The 24,934-nt window shown below is 40.5% G+C and overlaps 1 protein-coding gene across 1 annotated transcript in view; it reads left to right on the plus strand.

Annotated features, from left to right (window-relative positions):
- agbl4 (AGBL carboxypeptidase 4) overlaps positions 1-24,934 on the plus strand; it is a 336,625-nt gene that overhangs the window by 280,203 nt on the left and 31,488 nt on the right. The window contains exons 7-8 of the mRNA XM_028443884.1: positions 21,438-21,527; positions 22,607-22,721. Coding sequence (XP_028299685.1) covers positions 21,438-21,527; positions 22,607-22,721 — 205 coding nt within the window. The remainder of the gene's footprint in view (positions 1-21,437; positions 21,528-22,606; positions 22,722-24,934) is intronic.

The raw sequence follows: 24,934 nt of genomic DNA on the forward strand, positions 1-24,934 counted from the left end.
TAAACACAAGTGTTTTAAACGCTCTGGGATTCTTTAGTGTGAATGCACTTTTCATTTCTAGGATCGGAGGCTGTTTTTGCCGTTCATTTTTTCACTTTAACACAATGCAAACCAAACTATACCTGTTTTCATTTATGCGTTTATCAAACAGTGATAGACACAAGTTAAAGGAGTCCCCAACCCAAATGACAAGCACTATTCTATGTAACCTTCACTAATCGCAATGAGAGGCCATTTAGGAGCTACACATGCAATAGAAAGCACTTCACGCTTGTGGAGGTCGACATGTTTTACAAACTTTGATGCAGTGGTTACCCAGGGAGGTGTTTTATTCATGTAACTCAAACTGGTTTTAAGAGGTTGAATGCGTCCAATGGTTCTAATGATTGTGTGGACTTACCCGTTTTAAGGTGTCTTTCCTGTTCAGCTGGAAGGCATGTGTGGATCTGCAGTAAGATGGCTGATTTCAAATGGTTTCAAATGCCACGCCCACCGACATTTCATAGTTCCTTTTCTCACGTCCTGGTAATTGCAACATGAGTGGGGTGGCAGTCACCCCAGTGGTATCTGTCATTGTGTCCTTGGGCAAGGCACTTCACCCACATTGCCTAGTATGAATGTCGTGTGTGTGTGAGTGAGTGTTGATGGCAGCCTCGCCATGGCAGCTGTGGCTACAATAGTAGTTTACCACCACTAAGTGTGGAGTGAAAAAATAATCCCTGAATTCTGTAAAGCGCTATATAAAATTGATGCATTATTATTATTATTATTAAAACCTCTCTACTATAAAATTATTCTTAGGAATAACATCAGAATGTCTGAGGAATGAGGATGACACATAAACAACTGCTAAAGGTAGGGGTGTGCCATCCAAGGAACCTCACGATTCGATTACGATTCAAGGTGCTACGATTCGATTAATCAACGGTAATTGCGATATTAACAATTATCACAATTTTTCAATGCCTTCTTCACCTGGTCTGTTCCTTTAGCTGTCCAGGCGGCATGCGCCACCTTAATTTTCATTCCACAAGCAGTCATTTGTCATTTAGTTATTACGAAAAATAATTAATTTTTAATATTTATGAATCATTTCTGAATGGTCACGATAAATATAATATGTTGTATTGGCACACTTCTACTAAAAGGTAGGAATACAATGTTATTTTGAACATTACTAAGTAACTTTGAGACTTAAAATATGAAGCGTAGTCCTGAATTGACAACATCATGATATGCTAAAGCTGATTAGCTGAAATCTAAAAAAGAGATATTATGTGTGTTTGAGGCTAAAAGTTGACGTAAACGACTCCAAAGATATTTCTGGCATGAATTAAGTAACTCACTCACTCGCAGCGGCACATGAACATGTGACTGTTCTCTGAACCTTTTGTCTTGATGTGTTTCTTGAACAGCGATGGAGTGAAATATAGTAGAGAGAGTGAAACAGAAGAATGTCAAGGTAGAACTCCTATGACTTCCGTAACTGATGAAACGTGTGCTATATATGTGAGTATAAAACTGACTACTCGTCAATGCGTGTGCGTGTGCGCATGCACGTCTGAAGTCCTGTTTGTTCTCCAGGTTTAGCCCCACTACAAACACTTTCCTGATCAAAGCAGTTGAGAAAGCCTGCCACTTCAAACACAGTTTGCACACACACACACACACACACACACACACACACACACACACACACACACACACACGCATGTATCGATTCTCACAGTTTTCCACTGATTTTCATGATCGCCATGTTCATTTTATACCAACCATGGTGAATCCGACCAGCCTATGAGCAGTAACAGAAAACACACTTCCCTACCCATCTGCTCATCTTTTAGCATTTTTATAGCAATTTCAACATTTTCAGTAGTAGTCTAAAAGTCAGTTTTTTCCAGTAAGGTAAGCAGAGATATTATCTGAGTCTGGAACCAAATTAAAGCCTCTGTCTTCATGCATTACAATGCTTTAACGCTAACTCAGCGTGAATAGGAATGTGTGTAACTTTATACACTGTATTCATTGAAACTAGGCAAATAATGTATATATGGACTGAAGGTAGACTCAATTGTTTTCTTTCAATACTTCAGCATTTATTCGACTGTAAAATTAATTATTAGTGCAATTTAACCATGATAAGATTTAGCTGAAGTCAGCACTTGCTTTCTACTGTACAAAGTTAGCCCTTCAATTATTCTGTTGCTAATTGTTTATCTATAGATTGAAGCTGAACGCATCCGCTTTGCTTTTGCAATTATAGGAAAATGGACAAAGGTGGATTTTGGTTACCCCATGTGTAAATGAAGCAGGGTTAGTCGATATAGTTTTCTAACGTCTGTTAACACCACTTCTGTGACACAGCAGCAGTCAATAATTGTAATTTTGCTTTAGCAATCAGTTTATATAAGCAAGCAGGAACCATGAAAGACAAACAAAAGGAAGGTTTTGTTGCATCAGTGCAAAATGTATTTATTTTCTCAGTTGTAAGAAGAAAATACATTTTGCTTTTAAATTTACATCCTCACAGATTAAAAAAAAAAAAACAAGAAAAAAACTTTAGACAAATGGCAAAAGCTTGATTGATCTCACCATCGCCCCTGACTATCATATCTCTGATATCACAAAGTCAATAATAAGCCTAAACCTGCCTCAGGTGCTGATATGAAAAGAGCAAAACTGTGTTTTTAGATTTTTTTTTCTTAATAAAATGATGCTCTAAAAATCCATGTAATGGATTGGAAATTTGAGCTACGGGTGGGAGTAGGAAAATCTGTTTTTGTTCTTGATTACTGTGACTAAGGAAAGAAAAACTATACGCATATAGCCTAATAGTCGTAAGAAAGAGATTCAGAAAGCTAAAATGTATACCATGTGTTTTGAGCATACCAAAGTGGTTTAACAGGAAAGCGTTTATTCTCTTCCATTCTTTACCATTTGCTCTCAACATGGAGGAGTAGCGGCTCTACTCCGAGTCTCTCCTGGATGACCGAGCTCCTCACCCTATCTCTAAGGCTGAGCCCTGGCCACCTGCGGAGGAAACTCATTTCAGCCGCTTGAGTTTATTTTCCTCTGGGAAAAAAAAAACTGAATAACGAAATGTCCATTACCTGAGCTGATATTTAGCTGAAAGCTTTGGAAAACACTAAAGAGCCGAACATACCCACGACTGAGTTCAAAGCCTGTTTTCGATTGATGCACCGAAATGGTGCGCGCCTGTGTTATAGGACTTCTTGCCGGCACTTCTTCTCAGACATCAGAGAGACGCAGCTGATGCTGATAGAAAGCTGATTCTCTTTGAGATGGTAAAATGAAATCAGAAAAACCTGCAGGCAAGAGTTTGTTGTGTTTGCTGCACTAATTTAAATAACCAAGCCGGAGATGTGAAAATTATACATCAAGGATTGTTGATGGGATTTTAATGCATTTCTCTATCAAACACAAAATAAATCTCGATGCAGTCCTCATCTGCAATTTCTGCTTATTGGTGCTTCTTTTCAGAAACAATATTTTTCACAATATCTGTGAAACTGAACAGGCATAAATCAAAGATTAGCTGTAGGCTAGCTGTATCTAAGCTGACAAATGTGCGATTGTTGAAAACAAAGGTCCTCAGTCCAAACAGTTTTTACCTTTAAGGTGTTGTCGGTAATTCAAGAGAAAGGAGCAATAGTTACAGTTTAATGAAATATCTGACTTTATACACAGTGGGTGTTAGAAAATGTTCACAAAACACGGATTTGTTTTGTGTAAACAGATTAACACCTCGTGTAAAGAATAGATAACAAAGGAGCCTGTCAAGATAGTAGACATGGGAGCTGAACTATATGTCAAACCGACCAGGAAATATAATCTTTAGTGGCCTCTATATAAAAACTAAATATTATTTCACCCCTACTTGGTAAGATTGGGTGAACCCTTTTCTTTTGTTTTAGTAGCCAGGATACTTCATCTGAGGAGTCCTAGCAAAGCATTAAAGCTCTGTTAAACTGGACCGCCTGTCTGCCTTACTGGTCCTTTTTATATGAAAGGCATCAACCAGCCAAGGAGAGCAGACGGCAACTCTAAAATGGGACACATAACTGTCAGGGACCAAAAAAAAAAATGCCCGACATTGAAGCTGCAAGAACAAAACCTGCATTTGAGACACAAAAACTCACTCCCCTTCTGAATGTGATTTATGGTGCGGTATAATATAACAGGTGCCTGCAGAAAATGTATAAAAGTCAAAGTGTTGTGATCTTAAATGACAAAAAAAACGGCTCAATCTGTGTGACAATAAAGGACTGCTATAAGCATGGATTATTTAAATGTAAATGACTACAATTTCATTTAAACATTAGATGCAAAACTCCAATCTAATCATTATTATATTATATATTCTATCCATGTTAAAATAACAGACTATATTGCAGTAGAAGCAGAAACAACAGCCAAAGGTAAAGACTAAAAAAGAAGGAGACTGCAGGTTAGTTTTTATTACGCACATCCACATGAATCGCTCCAGGCACCAAAACATTTCCCCAAGTTAAGAAAAATAGCTTGTTTGTTGGCTTCAAGCATTTCACACTGTGTTTTCACAGTATTTACTTAAAAAGGAACATTGAATCTTTTTTTTACCTTAACCCAATATAAAAAACCCTTCACCCTTTATAGCATTTTATTTCCAACATACATCATAGCAGCTTCTGTTTTAATTGTAGCCACTGGAGATTGGATCATACATTCCTTCTTGCATGTACACACAGCTAATGACTCCTCGAGAGCCACATCGTTCTTAAGTTACCTGGAAAAATGGAAACAGGGCTGTGTTGCTACTATTGAAAACATAACACAGAAACGTCCAATAATTGATAACGCAAACAAACAACAAAATGACCTTGAGTGTCAGTCATGTCAGTGTATGTTTTGGTCTTTGTTTTGATTTTTGGTTCAGAAAAGGATATTATTAAACAGCTGAAATTCAAAGCGCTTTTTAACAATCGAGAAGGGAAACAGAAAATGAAAGTCAACTGTTTTTTTTTATTACTTTTTTTGGTTTACTTGAAGTTTTATACATAAAGGCTGTCATTACGCTGTCATTATTATGACATGACACCCGTTATTAGCATGAATAAGGTGTCATTAAGTAATTAAGTGTCATTCGCTACCCTAACCCTTCGTTACCCTAACCCCAAACCCTGACCTTAACCCCACTAGAACCCTCCACCTAACCCAAAAAATCCCAACATAGCTCCAAAGGTGTGATATTTTAGCAAAGGACACTTGATGACAGCCTTCATGACACTTTATTTATGTAATGACAAATAATGACAGCGCAATGCCAGCCTATGTATAAAACTTCAAGTAAAATGTTACCTTTTTTTTTATTCTTTCTTGACCCTGATAGAAAAAAATACCTTGAATTTAAAGGCACACTGTGTAATTTTTGGCCACTAGGGGTGCTAGACCTGTAACTTTCACGTCAAGCGCCGCTAGTGGCCACATGCGCAGCAGCACTTCAGTCAGTTGGGCCAGCCTCCCTTGTCTTTTGATTGTGTATGCAGACAGTAGTTGACCTGTAACTTCGGGATTAGAATTGGCTCTAAGGGCTGGGTCGGTCGAGCTGGTGTGCGAAGCGGGGCTGGGCTCGGGGCTGCGGCTGAGCCGTCGTCGTCGCCACCCTCCTCTTCCCGCTGCCGGAGGCCCGGCGCTTGGCCCTCCTCGCCGCGTCGGTGGCGCTCCCCCCTACTCCCTGGCCTCGCCGCCGTCGTTGGCCCCCTTCACTGGGGGTTGGCACGGCGGCCCAGGAAGGCGGGTCGGCCATATCTCGGTGGCGTCTTTTTAGCCTCTTCAGAAGCAGTTTCAAACTTTTTGCTTGCCTCGGCCATAACCAGGAGTCGAAGAGGTGGAAAAATACTGGCAAAAGCCTTAGCCCAATGAGTATATCTGAGCCTGTGGTCACGTGACTGCTGTAAAGTGATACGTTCTCCAGGCATTCTCCAGGTCATATGACCTGGCCAAAGATGGTCCGTCTTCTCCAGACTTACATGGGCGGTATTTGAAGAGGGAAGCCCCGCTTGGAATATTGATTTGTCAAGTGCTGTTTATTGGCCTGTGGAATCACTTAAAATAACTCATATGGGTCACCTCTTTAGGTCAAAAAGTCTGCGGTGTGCCTTTAAATCTTGATTTAAAAATGTAGACATTTAAATCAATTAACCAATCATTTTTAGTTTTTTAATATATTTTTCTAAACTGAAAATCCGATGTATAAACACACACTGACTGTTTCACACAACACATAAACATGTCAATCTATGTTTTCTCAACCAGCTGTTGCCAAAAACCGTTAGTAAGTTAATGCTGTTTTCTATAACCAAAGGAGGAAACTGTATCATGTGCGGAAGAAGAAAACTAAAGCAAAGTTGCCCTCTGTGTTAACAAAAAGATTGACCTCGCTGTGTTGAGTTTGTCACTGTGTTATTGTTTTGGTGCGTCCCAGTGGCCTGTTGATTTCAGTCGAACGCTAAGTGATTGTTAATGGGACCGGCCTGACTGTGTTTTGAAAATAACAGACTGCCCATTAGACTGGTATTAACAAGGTAATGGTCTGTTACTAAACTGCTGGATGACACTGATGCCGCCGTCAAGCAGAGCTGAAGCCGTCAGAGCGAACATGATCCCACAGCCACACATACACGAGAAAGTTGTTTAAACCCAACAATATTTAAAAGCGGAGATGGTTTATGTACTTGGTAAGACTAACATCAAGGAAGAGGTCAATAACAATTGTAATCTCGTGATTGATTAATAATTACAAATATGGCATAGTTATAACTGTAACTGTAATTGAAAACACATGTTACTGTTGTAATCATAATTGAATTGTAATTGAGTTCAGCTGATTGACTTTTTAATTGTTATGTTGTAAATGTTACAATATATTTAAACATTTATATAACGTTTTCCCCACTTTCAGTTCTCCTGAGTATCATTTTGTCTTTTTTTTAGTAAATTGAAATCGAGGGGTATAGTGACAGAAAAAAAGGCTCTGATACCCACACCAAAGACATTAATACCAAATTTTTTATGAATAAGGAAGCTTCACAAGGTAACCAAGAGATGAAAAAAGAACTGGATGAAAGATCATATTTTTTATTGTATTTTACAGCTAATTTAAGATGTGGGTCAAACTGACCCGTTATCATAAGAGATGCTAACAGAAAGCTGTAAATGTTGGTAATTGAGAACCTAATTGTAATTGACTTTCAGTGGAAAAAACAATTATTGAACATCGATAATTGAAGAAATGATTGTAATTGAAAATGTAATTGAACCCAACCCTGACTAACTTACAGTTGCTGAAATCAAGATAATATTTAATGCATCAGGGAAAGGCGATCTGGCGCGCTCTGGGGTGCTCGGTTGGTGCGCCTGGGGGCCGGCGGGGTGACTTGCAGCATCCCCTTGGTGCCCACGGCGACTATGGGCATGGTCGTCGTCCCTGGGGGCGCTGCTCTTGGTGCTGCTTCCGTTCCGGGTCCTTCTGGCCTGGGGTCCGGTCCCTGCTGGCTCTGGGCCCATTCGGCGCGGCTCTGGCCGTCTGCTGGGCGTGGGCTTTGGCTTCTCTGCTGGGGTCTCGGACGGGGGGCTCTCTGGGCCCTCCCCCCGGGGGTTGGGTGGGTGGGTGTGGGGCAGGATGCTGGCGGGGGGCCTTGGGGTTGGTTGTTGGGGTCGGTGGCAGAATGCCCTGGGTGCTCGGCTGCTTGGGGTTTCCTCGGATGTGTGTGTGGGGGGCGGGGGCGTCTGGGGGGCTGCTCGGCCGTGGCGGGGTGGCATGGGGCTCCTTGGCCCCCGCTCTTTCTTCTGGCCTGGCTGCATCTGCGGGCCCGGGGAAGTTCCTGGGTTTGCGGTAGCGGCTTTTGCACATATACTGGTCTACGATGCACTGGCACGCCTTGGGATGTGGGATAAAACTCATACTGGGCTTAACTTTAGACACGTTAATCCCAAATACCTGTGCTTTAGGTACTACCTAGGTGTAACACTAGGTGGTGGTCTGCACTTACTAGACATTGTCACAATTAAGCAATAAAATAAATCAATTTATTTTATTGCAATAACAAAACATGCATTGCTGTCTAATAATGATGGCACTTCTTGTAGTGTTGACCTTTGACAGCATGTGCAGACAAGTGAAAAAAAAAAGATAATATTTAATGTCTTATGAAAAAAAAGAAGGTGAGAAAAACAGTGGAACAGCAGTGATGAGGAAAGAAAACAACTAGTGGTATAGCTTAGGGGCATGACGGCTGTTATTAAACTTATGGTGCACTATGATGGTTATTGTTGTGGGTCAGAAATTATTGATAGGCAGGAAGAGAAGAAGTAATAAAAAATTTCACATCAGACTGTCCGTCTCCTCCACATGCAAGATAAACAACACTTACAGTCTATGGACTATTGCTTCTTTCTGCTTTTGCATATTGGTGCGTGCTCCAAACACACCACGTACAGTACACACACACATGCACAGCGACCCACTCCTGTAGTGGCAGCGATAGGGCAACACAGTAGGAGGTTCTTCCCTGGGACATTATTTCTCCCTCGCCTTTCTCCCTATTTGTAACTGGTCGTTTCAAGTAAGACGCCCCTTAAAGTTCAGTGACACGTTCTTCAAAAAAGGCCATTACTGGCTGCCTCTGATTCAGTATCATGCCGCGCACAGACCAGCTATTGCTTCTTTTCATGTTCCTCTTCCCCTGTCATCATTTTCTGAAGGCAAGAGAGGAGAAGTCAGGGTTTCAAAAAAGGCCTGTGACCAATGCCTTGAAACCATAAGCGGTCTCCGCCTCTGGCTTTGCGGCTAACGTTCGTATCACATGGCTAAAAGGGGCCCATTGCTTTTGATACTTGACAGAGCTGTCTCTTTGTCTCTGTCTGACTAAATCTGTCTCGCCCTCTCGACCAACTGTCTCTCACACTTGCTGTCAGCACTTAGTGGCCTTTCATAAAACAATGTGTGACTGTGCGAGATACAAACCTCTTCACTAAGGCACCAAGAATATCAAAATAGTGTTGACAAAACAGAAGAAAAGGCAAAAAATAAAGATTCTTATTTAGACAAAAGACATTACACAGAAAGATCTTGACCTGTGATTTTAGTTTTAACTTTTTTACTCTTCTTTCTCTTTCTCAAATTAATGACAAACTGCCGCCCATCAGTTATCATTTATTATTATTTTTGTATTCCACTAATATTTTTCTTACCTCCCAGAGCCTGCCATCCATGTCTGACCATCTCCGGTCAGCCCTGACTGACAAGGCGGCAACATTTATCGTCAGAGCGCTCAAAATCCTCCCCCCACTCACAGCCTATTAGGCTGAGCTGTACGTGGTTTTTGGGCCGACTTCGGACCCGGCCATGATGGTGGAGATGACGGTTGTTATCGACCCGTGTCTCCATGTCCAACACCGCGCGATCCAGTCCACAGGGAGATTGATGGGAGCCAAAAAGAAAAACGACGAGGCTCTCTGCCTCTGTCTCCCTCATAAAATCCCAGCTCCATCCCCACCTGAGCAGCGCCAAGAAAGAAAAGCGTTCACGAAGGTTGCTTCCCAGGACTTGCAGTTTAAAGATGCATAAACTATCTGTGCTACGGCCCGGCCCGGCGTCTTAACATGGTCGGTCCGGCTGGTCGAGGAAGGCTTTGACCTCAGCTGCAGCTCCGGGTGTGCCCCGCGTAGCACACCCAGGTCAGGGAGAAAATAAGAACGACCGGATCGCTCCTCTCTCCTCCAGTGTCGCGGCTGGAAGCTCCGTTTTCAGCCTTGGCTGCAGCTTCACTGGAATAGCCCATGCAGCACACCCAGGTCATGAAAAAGAGGTGAGCAGCCCGACGCGCTCCTCTCGCCTTCTCCGGTGACGCAGCTGAATGTTCTCTGTCCTCCAGCTCCACCTGTTTTGCTTTTGAGCATTCACCTGAGGGTCTCCCAATCCCCGCCTCCCTAAAACCATGGCTCAGCCTGAAGGCTACCGGGAGGAACGGGCGTTTTCAATGGAGGTTTTGGCTGTTGCCCCTCTAAAAATTGTCCATAAGCATGTACACACACTCGTTTTCAGTGTGCCCCACTGTCGCACCCAAGCCAAAGGCTGCAATTCGCCGCTGTCTTTCCTCGTTTTGCTGGCATCACTGGCCATGGGAGAATGAGCCCATCCTCTCACAGTTAAACAAAGGGGCAATCTCTGTCATATCTCCCAAACTGTATCGGAGCGGTTTCCACTCCAGGTATTTGCTGGTCCCCAAACGAAAAAGAAAAGGGGGGGGGGGTCCGGGATTTACCCTATCCTGGTTTGATGAGCTCTGAACAGCTATCTCAGAAAATAGAGGTTCAGGATGCTTGAGCATGCTGCGGTATGTAGGGCGTATATTTTTTCCACATCCTGAATTTATCCTCCAAAGAAACCTGTGCGTAAGTGATGACAGCCTGCTGGGTCAGCGGGACATCTGCTTGGTCATGCGTCTGGAGCGCACATTCATATTTTGTTATGTCACCTGTCTGGCAGTGTGTTTTGTGATAAATGTGGAATAGAGCATGTTGTCCCCCGCAGGATATAATCATGCTGGGTACACCCTGCATTTGGTGCTTTTTACGTGACGCCTCTTAGCGGGCGGGTGAAAGCTTTTTTGGGGACGCCTTGTGCTTTTCCAACCGGGAAAATATGTTTAATTCAGATTATGTCCTCGGTTACTCGAACGGGTGGCGCTTGCCATTCTCGTAATCTGCCCCGTCATGACGCAGAATGGTGATCACACCAGAGAACCTCGTGCGTCATGGTCACACCAGAGTGTGCTGGAGCTCTGTGCCGCTGGCGCACCCCGATTTCCTGACACAAGCGGTACCTATGGGCACCACCAAGTCCAGGAAAGTGGTCACCATAGACCCCAGCCTGATGAGCAAGAGCGAGGTGCACGAGGGCTGTTTGTGAGAGGTCACTGGGATTCAGATTCAGAAAATTTTATTTGTCCCATAGGGGCAATTCAGTTCCAGTTACATCCCGACCAAAAAACATGAAAAATAATAACACATCACATGGTGGTCAGGTACAGGAGTACTGGGGAGCAGCCACAAGAGCAGCGCTCCGTTTCTTAGATGAGAAATATGAAACAATGGGTAAGAAGAAGATGTAAAAAAGGCAAAAACCAAACTGGGCCCTTGTAGAGAGGGGCAGAGTATCTGGATCTGTTCGCCACAGAAGACAACGCACAGTGTGTGCTGTTTTACTCCCTTCACAGCTCGGGGGCTCCCTTCGGGGTAGATGCGTCAGCACACGTGTGCTGCTCTACGCCTTCCTCCCGCTGGCCTTGACACTTGCCACCCTTACCAGGGTGAGGGAGCACGTCCACACTCTGATCCTTGTGGCTCCACATTGACTGGCCATGCACTGGCTGGCAGAGATTTACCAGCTGCTGTGTGCTCCCCCTGGTGACTCCTGTTGCGGAAGGACTTACTGTCATAGGCGGGGGGCTAGATTTTTCATCCTGGCCCCTGGGTGGCGTAGTCTGTCAGCTGTGGGACTCTCACAGTGTGTGATTTCCACCGTACAGAGTGCTCAGGTTTCTTTCACTAGGTCATTGTACGATTGTAAGTGGAGGGTGTTTGAGGACTGGTGTCACCGGACAGGACACACCCCCTTTCACTGTTCTGTGGGAGGGATTTTATCATTCCTGCTGGAGCTGTGTATCTGGAAGCTATTGCTGCCTATCACGTGGGCTTTGGGGATAAAACTGCGAGTCAGCATCCGCTGATCATTCGTTTTATGAAAGGAGCATGCAGACTCCTCCCTGTGTCCAGGCTGCTGGTGCCGCTGTGGGATTTGGCTGTGGTTCTGGAGGGACTTAAATGTCCTTCTTTTGAACCGACGGGACATGCAAACTTGAAGTTTGTGTTCCTGAAAGCAGTGTTGCTGCAGGTTTTGGCGTCAGCTCAGCGTGTCAGTGACATCCATGCTCTGTCAGTTCACTCATCGTGTGCTCAGTTCTCCCCGAGCAATGTGAGGATGGTGCTGAAGCCCAACCCGGTGTTTTTGCAAAAATTGTTGGGCTCAAGTTCTTCTATTGACCTCATGGCCTTCTCTGCCTCACAGGGTAAGCAGCGGCCTCATTTGTTGTCCGCACTTACGTGGATATGACAGGGAGCTTCAGGAAGAGCGATCAGCTCTTCGTCTCCTGGGCTCCGCCCCGTAGATGGAAGCCTGTTACTAAACAACGTCTGTCACATCAGATGGTGGAGGCGATTGCTTTGGCTTATACCAGTCAGGGTCTGCAGCTGCCTGTTGGCTTGCGTGCACATTCGACTCAGGGTTTAGCCACATCCTGGGCCTTGTTGAGGGGAGTGTCTGTTCAGGATATTTGCGCGGCGGCGAATTGGTCCTCGCCTCTCACTTTTGTCCGGATTTACCGACTGGATGTCTCCGCTCTGTGTGGGGCATGAGCGATTCTCCTGTCCTGCCTGTGGGCTGGTGTAATGCTTGATAAGCTTGTCTGCAATGCAGGAGCTTCTATATCCCATAGTGAGACATCAAAACAAATGAAAGAGAACAATAGGTTATTTGCATAACCCCGGTTCTCTGAGTAATATAAGTGAGATGTCTCTTATTTGAATGGCGCTGTGTTCCCCGCCTACTCTTTTATAGTAGGCAGGACTATCTGCGGCGAATAAATTCATTTCACCAGCCAATCAGGATTGGCGTAATGAGATAAGGCTTTTGAGATTTGACACGGAGGTGTATATCCCATAGTGAGACATCACACTCATATTCCTCAGAGAACCAGGGTTATGTAAATAACCTATAGTCTTGCTCACCACATTCCTCTTAATATTATAGGAATCCCTTCATGTCCGGTTTTAACGTGAAGCCGAGCTAACTTCTTGTACCTTTCCCCACCTACTCAATGCTTTTCTTCCTCACATCGTCTGTGACCTCCACTGTCATCACGGTCGCCCTTGAGGAACAGAAATCTCTCGATTTCACAGGGACCAGCCGTAAAGGGGCTTGATTGCGGTAAATTGATCCGTAATCACACAGTGCTCAGAGCTTTTTATCCTGCCGCTTCTTCATCTCCACTTAAGAGGACTGCTGTTGGCATATTTACATGCTGTCTTCTCAAGGGTTTCCTCTGCACCCTTTGCTTCTTCTGTTGTTTTCTCTCTCTCTCTTTCTCAGTCTCTTTCTCTGTCTAACCTTCATTTTTTTATGACTCCACCAATTGTCTTTTCTCTGTCTCTGCCCTTTCTGTCTGGATGTGATGCCAATCGGAGTGTCTTAACATGGTCATTGTAATCATTACCCAACACACACCCACTCCCGCTCCCTCTCTCTCTCTCTCTCTCTCTCTCTCTCTCTCTCACACACACACACACACACACACCTCTCTGACCACTTTATCTCTGCCTTTGATTGTGCTCTTGAGCTTCTTGCACCACCTTGATGATGATGATGATGATGATGATGGCTGAAGAAACCGAGAGAAATTGAAGGAGAATGGGAGAGACGGCTGTTAAAAAGTGCAGAGGAATGTTGGAATGACGCTCACCGTATTGAAATAACGGTTCTACATTTGCTTTTTTTGGTTCATGTTTTTGTCACCGATTGGGTTAATATTTTAGGTTTTACAAAGTTTAGTTACTACAATTTTCAGGAGAGAAATTATATTTTACACACACACATCAGACCAGATTCTTTTGATTTGTTTTTATTTTTTTCATTTTCCTATTGAGTTGTCAAGGTCAAGGCTCAGAGTAAATATGTACATGTACACTCCATGGACCTTCTAATATATATGTACCATTGTGTTGTCCCTCTTTCTAACCTTAACGTATTTCACAGTCAAGCTTTTTAATTGACAAAATGTAATTGGTTGAGGCTATGTTATCAGAGTATGTTGTATGAGTATATGAGAGCTAGACCTGCCCAGGGATTACTCCAAACATGTAAACATATGGCTTTGGATTAAATACTACCTGTAATTAAACATTAAATAATATGTAAAATGCAGCAGTAGCTACTCCCCAATTTCAAACGAGACATTTGACATGTTCTGCGTTTCTTTCCTCCCACTTCACTTTATACCTCAGTGTTTGTCCCACCGCCTTCATTTTGTTCTCCTCTGCTTTTATTAACACCAGATATTTCTCTAAAGTCTGTTTTTACATCTGACGTTAATCATCAGATTTTGATTATTGTATTCAGAGAAAACACCAGGGTGGTATTTTATAACAATCAGTGTTGAGTATATACTGGAATAATATGTGTTCAACCTGCTGTTCCCTCTTCTCATTGCTCTGAGCGTTCAGCTTGTGTAATGTGTGGTGAGAGAAGTGACAGAGGATGCTTTATGAATGTGTGCGGAGGCCTTGGTCGTGTCCCTCACAATAAGATGAACTTAATAAATCTGAAACAGGCCACGGGCTCTTCAGCACCTACAGACGCACCGCGGAAAATTTAAGTCGGGGATTCTTGGTCGAAGAAAACGGCATCGTAAACCTCTTTACACCCCATCCCACCAAACCCCTGCCCCCATCACACCCACCTCCTCTCAGCTCACACCCACAGCTTCTCTTTCTCAGCTTTTTGATCCCCGACTTTTTTTTGTCCTTGAAGTGGCAAGTGTGTGTGTGTGTGTGTGTGTGTGTGTGTGTGCATGCGTGTGTTCGATGCGTATTGGGGTTCAGTTGGTTCGGCAACACACCACACTGCATCTAGTCTCAAGGCTCCGTGTAAATTCGATGCCAGTTACAATTTACAGTTTACGCCCATCCTCGATATGACGCACTGAGCAGAGCGTCAAGCGTGTCTTGTTGCCATCTCGCCAAAGCAAGACTAATTTATTGCTGTGTTAAATTCACAGAGCAAAGAGAGGGACTAAGCCGAGATAGTGTGAGGCCTTGGTGTGGGACTCTGGCTGTAATGTATTAAACTGGGAATATGGTGAAGTTTTCATTCATTTATTTGTTGCTGATTCATAGACTGGATGTTGTTATTTTTCAAATGTTTCAACATTTGTCCACGCAGATGCAGAGGTCAGGTTCACAAAATATGCTCAGAAAATTGCCTAAAAGACAGAATAATTCAGTATTTCAGACAAATATCATTTTTGTTGACCTAATATAATTACTTTTTGTCCATAAAAAGAATATTCAGAAAGAGATAATAACCTTTATTTATATGGATACTATCATTAAGAAAACAAGGTGTCATTCTCAATATCGGACTGTTTTATCCAAGCACTTAATGACAGTCTAGCTCAGTGCAGCAGAATCTAATCAAAGTCAATGAGCCAAGCTGAACAGGTTAAAATGTTAAAAACAGGAACAATTGTTGTCAGTTAGCTAAAATACCCAAAAGGAATAAAATTGGACAACTTCAGATGTTACTGTGAGGTGTTTCAGGGGAAAGAGGCAGAGTACATCATAGTTTAACGGGGTAAAGTAATAAGTAAGAATAGAGGACAGGGTGCACAGGCACAAGTGTGCTGATTGTGTGACGTGATATAGGCTATGAGGACAGAAGTCTCTGTGTTGATCTGGGTATGAATTGCAAAATGTCCAGTTAACCAGTGAATAGAGAGAAGCTTCCTGACTAAGACCTAGCTAACAGCTAATAAAAGGTATAAGCTCAATAACATCACATTGCACTCTTACCTTAAAATAGTCAACTCTTCCCCACCCCTTCCACTGCCTACCCTGACTCCCTCTTCCCTGTTCTCTTCCTCCTCGGGTGTATCACTGCCCTCTCTTTTTATATTTTCCCTTAAATTAAGTTTATCTTACCCTTCCTTAGGGGGGGCTGGTGACGAGCACAATTATGATTTTTTTCATTTATTTAATTGCAATAAAAAAAACATTTTTAAAAACATGCAATGCTCTCGCGAAAAATTTGCACTCCCTAAGGTGTTGACCTTTGACAGCATGTGTAGACAAAAAAAAAAGTAAAAGCTCAATGCAATGTCAGAAGTAATAGGAATGATAATATTTATCATTCCTATCCTTTCTGACATTGTAAACACCTTATTTGCCTTTCTCTAATGTACTTAACAAAAACTCTATACGCTTGTGCTTCAAGTAGCATTAATGTTCCAACGCTACATGCAAGCTTAGCAGAGGAACTATGACATGTTGTCGTCTTAGCATGTGTTAATGCTGTGTGTTTATGAGAAAGATGTAGCCTTGCTCTTTGGCATACAGATATTTCTGCTTCTGTCATTGTTGAAACCTAAATGTTTTTTAATGCACGTCCAAAAGCGTTGATATATATATATATATATATATATATTTTTTTTTTAAATCTTTACAAACTGAATTAAATCAATGAATAACAAAACACCGTCCCAGTGCACTGTAATGTAATATAATTGTTGTATTGTGCATGTCATGTATTAATAGTTGTGTATTTCAACAGATATGGATGTCATCCACATCTTAAGGTTGGGAGACTTAATCCAAAGTGAAGCACACATCTCTATCTTTATTAAAGTGGTTAAATGTATTTAAATCGTATGCCACACCTTTCAAAAGGTTTTGACAAGACTTCCTTCATAGCTCCAGAAGAAGAATGATGAGGAAGAGCTCAGTTAATTAGATCAAGTTTCAACATATGAGCTTGAACTCAGAGTTGCTCAGTGTTGCAGTGAAAGAAAGAGCTGACCAGCAGAGTCAGCGCTGACCTTCAGAATCTATTAGATTTATGTTGTTTTTATCACAGGCGCTCTCCCTCTCCACGCTCATTTACATATTTATCAGAGCTGATCGGAGTTTGACACCCTTTAATTTTTTTATTTGCTGTTTGGTGAGCAGTGGAGACAACAAGCAGTAATGTGCCGTTCAGTGCAGCGCGTGACTTTGGCAGGAGGAAAATATGCTGAGGGAGCATTTTGATTTGGAAGCACAGGCATAAATTTTGCCTCTGCTGCTTTCATTCACTCATTGTCAGCTATACGTACCCTCCCATCCACACTCAGTCCTCTTCCTCTGCTTTTACTCTCTGTGGTTCATCTTGGACATCACTTTAATGACTTATTTATTATCATTTTGTTCCTCTTTCTTTTCTTTTTGGTGATACAAAAAGTAATATTATTACTAATATGAAGGCTATATTCTTATTTAATCTTGTTACTAATTTGCAGTTTCAGAGTGTACTATAGTTTTTTTTCTTTTCTTCTTTATTTTTTAAGCCCTTTGAGTGTCTGGAGCTTTCTATCTGTCGTGGTGCCTCTTGGAAGACCGTGTTTTGATGTTTAAGTTGTTCTTATTAATATGTTTTGATTGATGTGTATCGTATGTATTATTTTGTAACTTTGCACACATTGGTACATTATGACTGGTTTGGTTGCTGATGAACCTCTCTTTACCAAATGACCTATCCAAAATGTAATTTAATTAAATTATTTATTATCATTTCATTTTTTAAATTATATCATTTAAATTTTATTATTTTTTATTTTAAATATCAGTACACTGTGTTTAATTTTTATTCTATGTATTTTATTTATTTTTTTAATTTTGTTTACTTTATTGATACATATATATGTACATTCTTATTTTGTGTGACCTCTTTTTTGTCTTCTTTTTAATTACATGGCTATCTAATATCTATTGTGCTGCTTGACTATTATTCAACATTATTGTTGCTATTATTTCTACTATTACTATCATTGTTACTGTTATTTTTTACTTTTTTGGTTTATCCTTGATTTTTTTTTTTTTTTTTTAATGCACGTAATTACTTTCTTAAATGTGCAAAGCTTTGTTAATTGAGTGCCCAAATTGTGTAAAAAGTGTAAAGTGTAAAAAGTGTTTTGTAAAGAAAAAAAAGGAGGGATATATTAACATTATCCTATATTTTTCACCATGATGTTGAATCAATATGTTGAATTGCTGCATAAACAGACAGCTGACTCAGAGGGGTGGATGGGATGACATGACACCCCCCAATTACAGTGCATATAGGGATGATACCATATTATCATATGGTATGTCCCCCTAGTTTTACCCTTAGAATGATTAAAATGCTGACCATTATGCCATGCAGTGAATATACAATGAGTCGCTATCATGTGCATAAGATAAACAGGCTGACATCTGTTTGTTATTAGATATTATATTTGTATTACAATCTATTACAACTACTGAATTAATCAACTGAGTTTCTTTTTTTTTTAACTTCTGTGACTGAAGCTTTCATTATTTATTCCATGATATAAATATATGGTTAGGTAGAAAATGTAATTATTGTGTCAATTTTTGCCCCATTCACAACCTTTACCTTTGAAACTGATCACATAATGCTTTAACATTTAGTTTGGCAATTACATTTTTTTTCTGTTTTCCCCCCTGGTGTTAGTATACTCACCTTATTTTTGTTAACCTTTTATTGATTCAACTTTTTAAATGCCAGAATTTTATCATTAATTTAATATTTGTAGGTTTCTAATGTTGGATAGATCTGCAGGTTGGAAATCTAATCATACAAAGCTTAAATATGTTGTTATTTATTATTGATGAAAAGTATCAAGTCAATCTTGGAGGAATCACGTTTATTTATCGTTTCATACTGTATATAAAGTATTGTTTCTTGTTTTCCTGACCTGTGGTTATGTTTTGTGAAAATGATCAGCAAAGACAAATGAACAGTTTATTGTGTAAGGTTGCTCTACAAAGCTACCTTTGTGTTTAATTCTGTATTATTTTCTTTACTTCCATCCTTAGTGACACGTCCTCTCCTTTTCCTCCCTTTGTTATATGGCTGTGACTCTCTCTACAGCCCCTTTGCTGCTGAGCTCTAGTGACACCATGAGGTCAGGAACTGCTGCTGCACCATTGTTGACCCTCACCTTTATGTAGTCAAAGAAACATGATCTATGGCCTATGGCCGTTGAACTGGTTCTCTGCAGCTTCCCAGTGCTCACTGGGCTGCACGTTGGATACTGGGGGTCTGATTTTTTGCAGCAATACTTGGCTGCACTTTATAGAGAGGAATTTAGAGATATAGATGCATAAACATAACTTTGGGAGCGTTTGTGAAAGCCCCGAGGAGACATCGTCACAAAGACTCACAAAGAACAATGTGCTGGAAAAGATTTTATTACGATGGAGCTGCACTAGCACTGGGATTAAATGTAGCATGACTTTGATGGTTGAACACTCCAACAGTTCAGACCTTATTAGCAGCCTCTGATTTGCTTTTCAACTTTCTGGAGAGGAGGTGGCTTTGTATGTGCAGCTTTTTTATTCTCTCTCTGTGTGTGTGTGTGTGTGTGTGTGTGTGTGTGTGTGTGTGTGTGTGTGTGTGTGTGTGTGTGTGTGTGTGTGTGTGTGCGTGTGCGTGTGCGTGTGTGTGTGTGTGTCATGGTGCTGTTCTGGAGCTTGTGTGTTGGCCCGGGGTCGAGGCCAGCGTAGAAATTATAAGTGATGGAATTTCACAGCCAGTGAGCACACAGCGACCAGCCAAACCGCAAGCAGTCACATTTACAACAAACGGCCGCCCCCCGCTCCATGGAGACTCCTGAATGGCACGGCCATTTGTCTCTGTGAAGGGCAGAGCGAGGGAAAAGCAAATAAAATCACAGACAGACTAGCTAAAATGGAACAATGGTTGTTTTTTTTTTGTTGTTTATTTCCGACCCCCTAACTACTTACTGTATGTACGCTTAAACAAAAACTCACTTCTATTTAACTGCAGCATACACACACATGCACACACACGCACACGCAAAACACACTCTTATTCTTTAAGTTAACTTGGAAATAAGGGGGAGGAGAGGTGCGTAGCCTATAATTAGCATTTTCTCTGCTCAGCAGAAGAGGCTGAAGGAATCAATAAGATATTAAGTTTGTGTTTAGCAATGAGGCACACAATCACTTACACCCATTAGCAACAGCAGATTAGTGGAGAAACCGGGGCCAAGAAAACAGCAAAACTTTGACCTTCATGGATCTCAACAGGCCTGGGAAAGGAAAGTGTTTTCCTGGTATTCAGTCCCTTTAATGTGAAGTGTTTAAATATGAGCTTGAATGCCAAAATAATCATGAGAAAGTCTTTGGATGATCCAGAGTCTTATTCTTTACATTGTTTCATGGTTCTTTGTGGGTGCTGACCTCAAATGCACCATAAACCATGTGTGTACTCACATTACTGCAATTGAGTTGCATTTATGGGTACTTAGTACATTTTAAAAGATGTAAAGTAATTTGTTACATTTCTACACCCAACCGTTACTAAATACCTTTTTATTGTTTTTTTTTTTTTTAAATGATCCAAAAATGAAATGACCAGACAACAATCAAATGCATCACATCATAGTCGACCAATCAGATCAAAGGTAATGCACCGCACCAAAACAGCATTGAATGTTGGTTATTTTTAGTTGTGTCATTTCTGATCAACGCCCAGCCACTGTTTTGGGTTGAGGTTGAGGTTTCTACCTATTATGTTGTTACCAACACGGCACATTTGGCATGGCACTGTTTTAGAGTTTATAAAAAGTAGCTCTACTTACAGCATGAGCATGTATTACATTTTGAATTGAATTAATTGGTGTTATTTATTTATTTTATTTTTTTTAGATGATTGTACATTTTTCACAAACCTTTTATTTCATACAGATGCATTTGTGGAAAATAAATTAAGGTTTGGTCTGTTCCTTTTTAAGTTTATACATGAGGTATTTACTGTATGCAAGGGAACCGTGGAAAGATTTATTACTAAAAATACGTGGTGGGGTGAAAGTAACTTGTTACTTTTACTGTGATTACTATTTAATTAAGCTACTTTTTATTTGTACTTGAGTATTTTATGTATGACTTACTTGTACTTGAATTTGAGTACAATTTCAATCAAGTAATAGTACTTCTACTTGAGTAGGATATATTAGTACTCTTTACACCCATGAATGTGAGTTATCACAAGCACTTTGTTATTTTATTTATATCCAGCAAATCAAACCATTTCAACATTTAGTATTATATATTATAATGTTTGGCATGTGTTTGTTTTATGGTTGTTGATGTGATGGGAAGAGGGACCCAACTGTCCGTCACCTTTCTCAAAGATGTAGACGTGCTCAGCACACAGACCTCTGTCAGGTTTGAAGACGCAGCTCAAAGAGGTCCTCTGCCTCACCTATTGCATGCTGGTCCTGAGCCTGCAGATGTATAATTCACCCTGTCTGGTGAATATTCGACGCAAGCTGTTGGTTTGATGTTTGATTCATGTGTGTCTGACTAAAAATTGAAAGCCATGTCTTGGATGTGTGTGTATAAAGCTCATAACTTAATACCACCAAGTAAGTGTGAGGTTTTAGGATGACTTTCTGTTTACCGACGCTTGATGGATCAACAACAGTCGTCTCTCCCTTTGAAGCCTGCGCTCACATCTTTGCTCCTTTCCTCCACAGACCACCTCAGTCCTGAGAAGGAGAAGAAGCTGGTTTTCCTCACGGCTCGTGTTCACCCTGGAGAGTCTCCGGCTTCGTTTGTGTGCCAAGGTAAAGGTTCGGTTTTCAGGTCACCGCCTGTTACACTGAATGAAATCTGATTTCCCTCACGCACCACATACTGCTCATACTTATTCATATGTATTCTGAATTACAACATTTATTTTGAATTTTAATGATTCAGATTTACATATACAAATACTTAATAATGTTTTGATCAATAAGATATTTTTTACAAGAATTTAGATTTATTGTATTATTTATTGTGTTATTTTTGAATTATCAACACACTATTCATAAATGCACAACATATTAGACACAATCCTCGTGGGTTTGACATTCCAGGTCTTTTAAATAGAGATGGGCAATATTATCAGCTGATATTACCCCGTTCTAGATTGGAATTGGTTTTTCCACAGATCTTGAAAGTCTGATACTTGCTGTTGTTTGAGACGACATAATAAATACAAATATGGCACTTTTTCCATCCCTGAAGTTAAATAATTATTCTTATTTTGCACAGATAAAGTTCATTTGTAGAAAACATTCAGAGGGGCATTGTATTAAAAGTAGCCTTACCTGTTATTTCCATAAAGAGATATATTATGTAACCTAAAATTAGAAAGGATAAATGTGACAAATGTGAAAATATGCATTGGTTATAACAGTAAATCTAGTTTGGCACAATATAGATATTGGCAAAACATTGCACATCTGATCTTAAACCACAGTAACCTCAGGTCTCAAAAATAGATTATTCACTTATTGGAAGGTTGTTTTAATTTAACAAAACCTTCACTGACATGAACACGTTACATCCTAAAAACTAATTAACGAATGGTCCGAATCTGTTTATCTCTTTGTTCATCCGTCTGTGTTTGTGCATCGTGAATTAGATAAGTTGGCTCTCAGATAACTGTGTGCTGTCTGTTCTTCCAGCAACGTCAGCTTTCTTTCATTTGTATCGATCCATGCTGGATGTCTCCTGTTCCTCTCTGACTCTGATGATGCCCCCTTGCTGTCCTTTCTTCTTTTTTCGTTTCAAAACTCAATTAACTGCAAGCTTTGGTTTCTCTTTTAAGCCTATTTTTGTGCATGCGTGCGTGTGTGTGTGTGTGTGTGTTTGACAGGTGTCATTGACTTCCTGGTAAGCCAGCACCCTGTGGCTCAAATTCTAAGAGATCATGTGATCTTCAAAATTGTCCCAATGCTGAATCCTGATGGAGTCTATCTGGGCAACTACAGGTACAGACGCTCCTGCTAATGATTCCTTTTATGCACACACTGTACAGTTTTCTTATTTGATACACACAATAAATCACAGCAGTGGGTGCGGTGGGGGGTGGGGGCTAAGAATGCTTACACAAAAGGATGTCAGAGTGTTGCAGGTTTGAATCCCATCCTGATCTTCATCACTGTGGGCCAGTAAGCAAGGCGCTTAACAGCAAAAGACTCTTTTATACTTTAGTGTGGCTGCTCACTGCTCCCCAGGAATGGCTGTGTTATATGTACAGTATAATATGACAATAAATTATTATTATTATTATTATTATTATTATTATTATTATTATTATTATTATTATTATTATAACTGTTTATGTGATAAACAGACATTCCCATGAATTCTTAATTTGATACACACATTCCTATGATTCAGCACCTGTAAACTGTTCACTGAAATGAATTAGCCAGTTAAAGTTGCATTGCTAATGCCAATGCTAGGTTCGTGCTAACACTAGGTTAATACTATTGCTAGGCTAATGGTAAATCTAGCTTAATGCTAATACTAGCTAATGCTAATGATATTGCTAATGAGCTAATGTTAATGAGCTAATGCTGGCTAATGCTGATGTTAAAGTTAATGCTAATGCTAATTAATGCTAATGTATTGTATTAGTTTAATGCTAATACTAGCTAATGCTAATGATATTGCTAGCTAATGCTAGTTAATGCTATTGTATTGTATTAGTTTAATGCTAATACTAGCTAATGCTAATGATGGCTAATGCTGATGTTAAAGTTAATGTTAATGCTAATTAATGCTAATGTTAGTTAATGCTAATGATATTGCTAGCTAATGCTGGCTAATGCTGATATTAAAGTTAATGCTAATGCTAATTAATGCTAATGTTAGTTAATGCTAATGATATTGCTAGCTAATGCTAGTTAATGCTATTGTATTGTATTAGTTTAATGCTAATACTAGCTAATGCTAATTATATTGCTAATGAGCTAATGTTAATGATGGCTAATGCTGATGTTAAAGTTAATGCTAATGCTAATTAATGCTAATGTTAGTTAATGCTAATGATATTGCTAGCTAATGCTATTGTTGATGATAATGCTTACTAATGCTAGCTAATCCTGATGTTAAAGTTAACCCTAATGCTAATGCTAATTAATGCTAATGCTAGTTAATGCTAATGTTAATGATAATATTAACTAATGCCAGCTATTGCAGATGTTGAAGTTAATGTGAATGCCAGTTAATGCTAATGTTAATGCTAAGCTAATGCAGTATGATGCACCTGCATCCTCTCTTGCATTTTCTTCAGGAAATGCAAATATTCTACTTATTATTATTATTATTATTATGACTGTTCATATGATAAACAGACATTCTTATAAACTCTTAATTTGATACACATTCTGATTCAGACATTCCTTACTTGTAAACTGTTCACTTAAATATATGAGCAGCCAGTTGTGTAGCTTTAAATCGTAGCATTATTCCCTCTTCTTAAATGGTTTTCATCTCTCACAGCAGCATGTTTTTTAAAGATAATATGTGGCTGCTGTTCTCTAGTGTCCATGCTTCCTCCTCTACACTGTCTTTAAACACTGGCTGAAGCTCTGTAGGAATCCTCCTCTTCTCCGTGTTCCTCTCTTCTCTTTCCCTCCTTCATAATTGCCTTTTACTTAATAAGCTCAGCGTACAGAATACTAATGCACACACTGATAAGCGTCAGCAACCAGCTCAGCCTCCATTAGTGAACGCCATCTAGCGACTGTGCTTCTCCACTGCCTCAAAAACTCTACTGCAGGGAACTTACCAACAGTGATTGGTTGTTGTTTAAAGGTTATTTTTATTAGCTTGCTTTATTATTGACTAGTGATGAGTTGCATATTGACAGAGGGTGAATAGTGATAGTCTTCACTTCTCACACACACACACACGCACACACATGCACGCACGCACACACATGCACGCACACTGCTGTTTCTGTGAGACACAGTGGAGAACAGGCTGAAATGGGAGCATTGAGAGCCAACAATCAATGGCAGTTAACCTGTGATGAGCACTCTGTTCATGGCTGGCCGATCTGCTCCAATGTCCTGCTGTATCAGTGACTGTATCATTACCAACTGCCTTAGTAAATGTCAAAGGCACTCATTACAACAAATATGGTAGATCAGGGTCCATCTCCACATGTTAAGAGCCACATGTGGCATTTGAA

Source organism: Gouania willdenowi, chromosome 4 (assembly GCF_900634775.1).
Source record: "Gouania willdenowi chromosome 4, fGouWil2.1, whole genome shotgun sequence".
In the NCBI taxonomy this organism is placed as follows: domain Eukaryota; kingdom Metazoa; phylum Chordata; class Actinopteri; order Blenniiformes; family Gobiesocidae; genus Gouania; species Gouania willdenowi.